Genomic DNA, 7,406 nt, shown 5'->3' on the forward strand with positions numbered 1-7,406 from the left:
CTCTCATATCCTTTCAGTCCCAGCGCTGAAGGGTCAGAGCTCAATCACAAGCCTGTGGCACCCCCTGCTGGTTAAAAGCCCGTGCTCATTTTGTTACTTTCCTTTGAGCTAAACACTGCCATCATTTCACACTTCCTTTAGCATTCTATATGAATTTGATTATCATTTGTTTGGACTTCATTTGTTACAGAGTAAAGACAGTTTATTACCGATGTTCACAATTTATGTAATTCTTTCTTCTTCTTCTTCCTTATTTTCCCCCAGTTACTTCTCAGGATTCATCAAAGGCTTCAAGGATCTTCCATCAACCCACCAGGCCTCAATTTTTCTTCAACACGGCTTTTCGATGAGCATGGTCAAGAAATTAAGAACCCACTTTTGCTGAAGAATGAGCAAAAAATTTGGGTCTCTTATGGTAAAGCGTACAGGTAGGAGTGAGGTGTTTCTTCTGTCTGTCCTCAGTCTCTTCTGGGGCAAACGGATTTAAAAGGAGAGTTGAGAAGCCAAGAGCACCATTTATGAAAAATTTTTAAAATTTTGAATTCCAATAAAATTTTCTTTTTTTTGTGAGGCAGTATTGTTTGTGAAATTTGTCATCTCTATCTCTCTTTCTCTTTCTATCTCCATCTCCCTCTCCTCTCTCCCTCCTCTCTCTCTCTCTCTCTCTCTCGCTCTCGCTCTCGCTCTCGCTCTCTCTTGCTGTCTCTCTCTGACTTTTCTGTCTTAATGCCTTGTCATAGTTCTTGAAGTCTGCCTGTCAGCACAGCAAGTGGGATTTGTTCATGTCTGAGTAGTCACCTTAATGATAGCAGATGGAAACGCCACGGGGGGCCCAAGCCCATCACACTGTCATTGTCGCACACTGCCCTGACCTGCTTCCACTCCTCTATTTTTTGTCCTTTTTTAAACGAGAAATGGATGGTAATTGAAAAGGATTTTAAGCAAGATTTATGAAGCTGTAGACAACATGATTCCCTACTATCTCTCTGTTTTCACAAATAAAGTCTTAACCTTTTAAGCACCAATGACAGAACAGCTAGAGATAAATTGGTAAAGCTCGTAAGCTCTATCGTATCAAAGTTGTATTTCTCAAAGGCGCCTTATATTATCCCACAATAATTACTGGTTATTGCAAAATGTTGTGTAAATTTTTGTAGATTGGTAAATTCCTGCATACAATTATTTGTGTTTCTGAGGAAAGAAAAAGGCTGCAGTCTGCAGGCACTGATGAGCTGGGCTGTGTGTGGACTGTCTTGGAGATTTATGCATTTTTTGACAGAATACATCCAGATGAACTCTGAAACTGCTTGTCGGGAAACTTAAATATTACACTTTTCTGCCTTCTCTTAATTTTTTTTTTTAGCTCTTTATTTGTAGAACACAATAGAGGACATGGGAAAATAATTTTGCTTATTGAGTATAATTGATCATAATTATAATGAAAATAACCTGGACAGAGCTAGAAGCTAATTGGACTTGACTATATTCTAATAGTCAAAATTTTAAGTATGGAAATAAATTTACTCAGAAGTCCATGATGGTTTTGGAAGAAGTTGGGAGGATTAGTGTTGGTAATATACTACAAAACTCTATTTCACCTGTCCTAGTAGAATAAAATTAAAATACGTAATAATTTCTAATGGTGTGTAATTTATAAAACTCAAAATATCTGTAAGAAATGGTGTTTTTTCCCCAAAGGCAGATTTCAAAATACATTTTAAGTGCACTGTGAAAATGGTTTTTGCATGATACAAACAGCAACGAATTTTATTACAAGGAAAGATTTTTAACTAAAATGTTTGGCTAGTAATCTCTTCTTAAATATCATTGTTAAAGTGAAAGCAATGACTGACTAATTTTGATGTTTTTATTAATGTTTGCTGTATTACTGGATTTTAATAAGCTCAAACACTTGATTTTGGTTATGTATATCATATTAGTGGAATAACTAATAGAAACGCTAAGTATATTTGAAATAACTCCAAAATCAACTGAGGATTATAGCTGGAGGAATCCATAGTCTATATACTTATTTGTTCATTATTGTTATTTTAATAGGATAATGTATTCTTTTTCTGGTTTTGAATCTAATATGAGGCACTTGGAAACAATTACGCATTTGCTATTATTGGGATTTCTAAAATTTATGTCTAAAAAGTTATTTCCATCCCAATTTAAAATATATTGAGAAAATGTGCAGTGTGTACTAAGTACATGATAATCATTTTTAGGGAGTAATTCTAACTTGCCTAGTATTTGTTGATATGGGGGATCAGGTTACTAATTTACGAAAGATGATATTGCCAATATCTGCTTCAATTTTGAGTCCTTTAATTATTTTCTCCCAATTTTTATTTAGAAAAATGTCAAATCTACAGACAACTTGGAATGATAATACAATGAATATCTATATATCCTTCACCAAGGCTCAACAATTTAGAGTTTGCCACATTTATTTTACCACTTTTAAAAAAATCTCCCTTCTCTCTCTTTTGAATGGTTAGAAATTAATTTCAGACAATCATTAAAGTTTTACTCTTAACTGCTTTAGGTCACATAACTGAAGAATTAGAATTATTCTTCTATATCACCACATTATAATATCTAACATAGTCAACAATAATGTGATATCACCCAATATACAGATTATATTCAAACTACCCAAAATGCACTTTAGAGCTATTTGTAACCTGGGATCCAAATAAGCTTCATGTATTGCACTTAGTTATTTTCTTTAGTTCTCTTCAATCTAGAATATTCCTCCACCTTTTATTTTGTTTTTCATGACATTGATTTTTTTAAAAAGAGTTCAGCACTTTTCTTGTGGAATGTCCCATATTCTGGATTTTTCTGAGTGTTTTCTCATGATTAGATTCAGTTCAAGTATTTTTTATTATACTATACGGGTGATATGGTTGAGTCATATAATTATAAAGTTAAATAGCAAGTTTTTGTCATCAATTTAGAAAAAAAATCTCATATTTGACATAGTGGCCATTCTTATTTTTAAGATCTGTTTTCCATCTGATTTATTTTATTTTTTCTTTATTTCAATCACAATTTACCCCCCTATATCGTCTTTCACCTCCCCACCCACCCCCATCACCACACTGTTTTTTGTGTCTATGAGTTCTTTCCCCTTTTTCTTCTTTTTTGCTCAATCCCTTCACCATCCTTCCGACACTCCCCCACCAGAGCTGGCTGCCTACTCTCTGTGTATGAGTCTGTTTCTATTTTATTCTCAAATAATTAAATTAACCTAAAAATGTTCCTAACAGTATGTAAAATAAAAAACAAATTAGCCGAAACCGGTTTGGCTCAGTGGATAGAGCATCGGCCTGCGGACTGAAAGGTCCCGGGTTCGATTCCGGTTGAGGGCATGTACCTGGGTTGCAGGTACATCCCCAGGAGATGTGCAGGAGGCAGCTGATTGATGTTTAAATTAGCATAACATTTAGTTAGCCCATAAAGAAAAAAAGGTTGTTTTTAATCAAATATTAAGGATTTATTTAAATATCAGATCCAAAGATTATTATTGGCATATTGCATTATAGCTACACATTGATGAACATCATTTAGTTGTACAGGATATAGTTATTACAAAATGAACACTATATGAAAAAATGGTTCTTTTTCTCCACTAGATATTTTACTTTTATTGTTTAAATTATTTTTTAAAATGTTATGTGTTACAACTATCCTTGGCATATTGTAAATCAGCCAAATAAAGTAAAATGTGCACTTAAGATTTTTGGATTTTATTAGACACTGATATTTTATGTTTTAGTATTTATTTGTGCTCAAGTTTTAGTGTTTGCATAATTTTGCAGATAATTTTGATTTTTTTTTTCATTTTTCAGATCTCCATGGAACCCTGTTTTGAGTTTGACCTTTGACCAGGTGACTGCATTTGCCAGAGGTGGCATTACAATTGCATATAAAACCTTCTTGGATCCCAAAGCTGTTCTGCTACCTGGATGTGACAAGTAAATTAATGTGTGCTTGATTAGATTAACCTGAATCATCTAAATTCAGATTTTCCAGAGCGAGAGATTAAAACAGTAAAAGATATTCTTTGAATCATCTTACATAAACAATTATTTATTTTATTGACTTATTTCATGATATAATGAGCTAATGCCTATAAGACTTAATCATTAACATCATTAACTTTCCTTGAGTTTTAAAAAAAACGTATGGGCCAATGAGCAGATTATAGCTTCAGCTTTGCAGATGTGATAATTTTATTTGAAATAAAAAAGCTTTTTTAGTGCTTCCATTCTAACATTTGCATGGAATCATTAAATTCTTATATAATGTGTTTATACATGTGTTCATATTTAAGGATCTCATTTGATGATAAATTTAAAAACAAAAGCAATATGCTGGAGGCTTGTTGGGATAGTGAGAAGAAGAGCAGGAGGTAGAGGGTTGGGTACCTTGTCTCATATCCGCTTAAAATTGTCCATGGGCAGATGGGTGTCTGTCTTGCCTGTAAAAAGAAAAAAACCAGCATTCCCTGAGTGTTAACCATAGTCCAGGCACAGTTTTAAATGAATTGGGTAGAAATAATCTAATCCTCAAGACAATTATTTTGATCATATCATTACATGTTATCCTGTTATTACTTCATTTTATAGAGACAGAAACTGAGGCACAGAAGGGCAAAGGAATTTGCCCAGTCACACAACTGGTACAAGATAGATCCAAAATTCGAACCCAGACTGTCTTTCTTAAGAACCGAGGGGTTTAAACACTATCCTGCACTGTCTAACAGAATTTTCTGTGATGATGAAAGCATACTTTGTGACTATTGAGAACTCAATGTCTAACTAATGTGACTGAGGAACTGAATTTTTAATTTTAATTAAATGCATTTTAATTAAAATAGGAATATGTGGCTAGTGTCTACTGTATTGGACATTGAAGCAGAAAACTGATACTATGTTGGGTTATGTGATCTATCTGTAAGGTCCTATCTAGCTTTAATATTTTATAATTTAACAAATCACAACTTTCCTTAAGATGTAAGTGAAAAGACTGAAGTAGAGGGTAGATCCACAAAACCAAAGGCAGACTGATGAGGTCACAGTCTAGAGTCAGCCTTTTGCTACATATGTCCATGAAGACCAACTCTTCCCCCACTGCCTGCCTGCCATATATTAGGCAAGATTTGAATCTCTTTTGTCCTGTTCTGTTTCTTTATGGATAGAAATAACTCATCAGCATTCTTTTTTTTTAAATAGGCATTTCCATTTATGAGATGAATTTTATGTGCAATGATCTTTCTCCAAGCTGTTACATTTGCCTCGACCCTTCAATTTTTAGCTGGGAGTTTAATTTTAAATTCATGTATTCCTTCTTAATTTTACTTCCCAGGTGCAATAAATATTGTTTTAGTGAGTGGATTCAAATTAGATTTAGCTCCTTAAGAACAACAATATGAAACTGCCTGCCCTTATTGAACTAATTTGAAGATAATTTCCTTAATATTTGGATTCCATTTGAATTTTCTTTCTGTACTCTAAAGTGTATCATTTGAAATCCTAATGATCATATTCTTACTTGTATTTCTCATAGTATTGAAAAAATATTATTACCAGCCCACAACCTGTTGAATAGCAGCATGTTCTAGGATATGTCTTAACATATCAGTGTTGAGCCAAGTAATTTTCTTTAGAGTAGGGACTTGCTCACTTTTAAAACAAGTGATTTGGCTTAATTAAGAATGGCATTCAACACCTCCAGTTTGTGGTTTGTCCATGTACCCACTAGACTGTTGCCTCTTAGGATGTTCTTAAAAATAACAAACTCATGCTTAGCACAACTATCATACGTATAAAAACATCCTTTATTATTCATTTTCCATTGTATTTAGAATATAAATGTAACCATGAAGATGGCCTCAACTATGAGTGAATCTTTAAGAATAAAAGTCATTTTTTTGTTTCTTTGTTCTATTAATAACTAATTAGGCATGGAATCCCCCACTATCATAAATACTTGCAAGGTAAAAATATAAAACTTTCCCTTTCCCATTTATCGATTATCCCAAAGGACTTTACAATATTTTTGTTTAAAATTATACATTAAATTTTCTTTTACTAGTGGAGTATAAAATGCATAAATTATTATACTAGTATATTAAAGAGTATTATAAATAAATATATTTTATTCTAGCAAAAATAATCAAATGTTTCACTTTTTTTAGTTGGGAAGTTTGTGAGGGATTTCCAGTGAATTTTAATGCCAACAGTCAACAGATACCTGATCAATTTGAAAAGGTGGACTTAGAGGACCATTTCCTACAGAACAAGGTCAGAATTATATGTTGTAATTAATGTGGGTATTTTATGTATTGGATTTTCAGTCAATACATGGTGACTGAGTGGATATTGGTGAGTTTTAAAAATTTTGAATTATTCTACAAGTGTTGGGGCATTATTCTTTACTTCCTATTATTAAGCCCTTTAAAACTGAGTCAATATATAGCATTTCTGCTTGAAAAAAATTCGACCTGAATGATGTCATTCAAGTACTGTTTTTGGCATATTTCCTCTAGACCTACTATATTATAATAAGTTTGAATTACTTGAGGAAGTCATGCAGATGGCTGTTCTGTATACTTTAGGATCTGATCTGTTCGCTCTATGGGTTCATGTATCTAACGAACATGAGTTCCTCAGGAAACCCAATTCATGGCAAGCCAATCCAGAAGGTCTATGGATTAATTTGCACTTAGGTCTCCTGCCAGTAAAGAATTTTGTTCTCCAACTGAGCTATTAAAGGCACTTAAAACATGTCTTTTAAAAAGGAATACTTTTTTTGTTTTTCTCATCTGGGAAACTATGTAGAGTTGTTCATTTCAACTATATAAGCTTTAGTTTGTGAATTCAAAACCAAAAGGCACCCACAGAGATGGAGACGCCCAAAGAAAGTAGGACTTCCTGTTCACTGGTCTGGGCCCTCTATTTCCAAGACACAGTGTAAGAATACATTGTCCCAAACTAATATTTTTAATTTCTCCATGCTTCCCATTCATGTTATTATGTCAAAACTTATATTGAGAATATCAGTTGTTTCAAGGTGCATATAAATCTAAATAATACAATTATAAAAATAGAATAAAATCAGTAATTATTTCTATGCCTGTCTGTTCTTGAGCAACTTTAGAAAATAAATGTAAGTTGAATGGTGTGCCAAGAATTAATGCCTTTTATATTTTTTATTCACCTGACTGACATTTAGATTTATTTACCATAGTTCTGATCCAGTTGCCAGTTCTCTCTCTTTCACTCTTTCTTTCTTTCTTTCTTTCTTTCTTTCTTTCTTTCTTTCTTTCTTTCTTTCTTCCTTCCTTCCTTCCTTCCTTCCTTCCTTCCTTCCTTTCTTTCTTCCTTCTTTTC

The 7,406-nt window shown here is 33.1% G+C and overlaps 1 protein-coding gene across 1 annotated transcript in view; it reads left to right on the plus strand.

The window, feature by feature from the left end:
* The window catches only part of DCDC1 (doublecortin domain containing 1), a 162,780-nt gene that overhangs the window by 151,076 nt on the left and 4,298 nt on the right, over nucleotides 1–7,406 (plus strand). The window contains exons 11-14 of the mRNA XM_015566272.1: nucleotides 265–428; nucleotides 3,861–3,986; nucleotides 4,346–4,423; nucleotides 6,212–6,317. Of these exons, the coding sequence (XP_015421758.1) occupies nucleotides 265–428; nucleotides 3,861–3,986; nucleotides 4,346–4,423; nucleotides 6,212–6,317 (474 nt within the window). The remainder of the gene's footprint in view (nucleotides 1–264; nucleotides 429–3,860; nucleotides 3,987–4,345; nucleotides 4,424–6,211; nucleotides 6,318–7,406) is intronic.

This window comes from Myotis davidii, unplaced genomic scaffold (genome assembly GCF_000327345.1).
Source record: "Myotis davidii unplaced genomic scaffold, ASM32734v1 scaffold330, whole genome shotgun sequence".
In the NCBI taxonomy this organism is placed as follows: Eukaryota; Metazoa; Chordata; class Mammalia; order Chiroptera; family Vespertilionidae; genus Myotis; species Myotis davidii.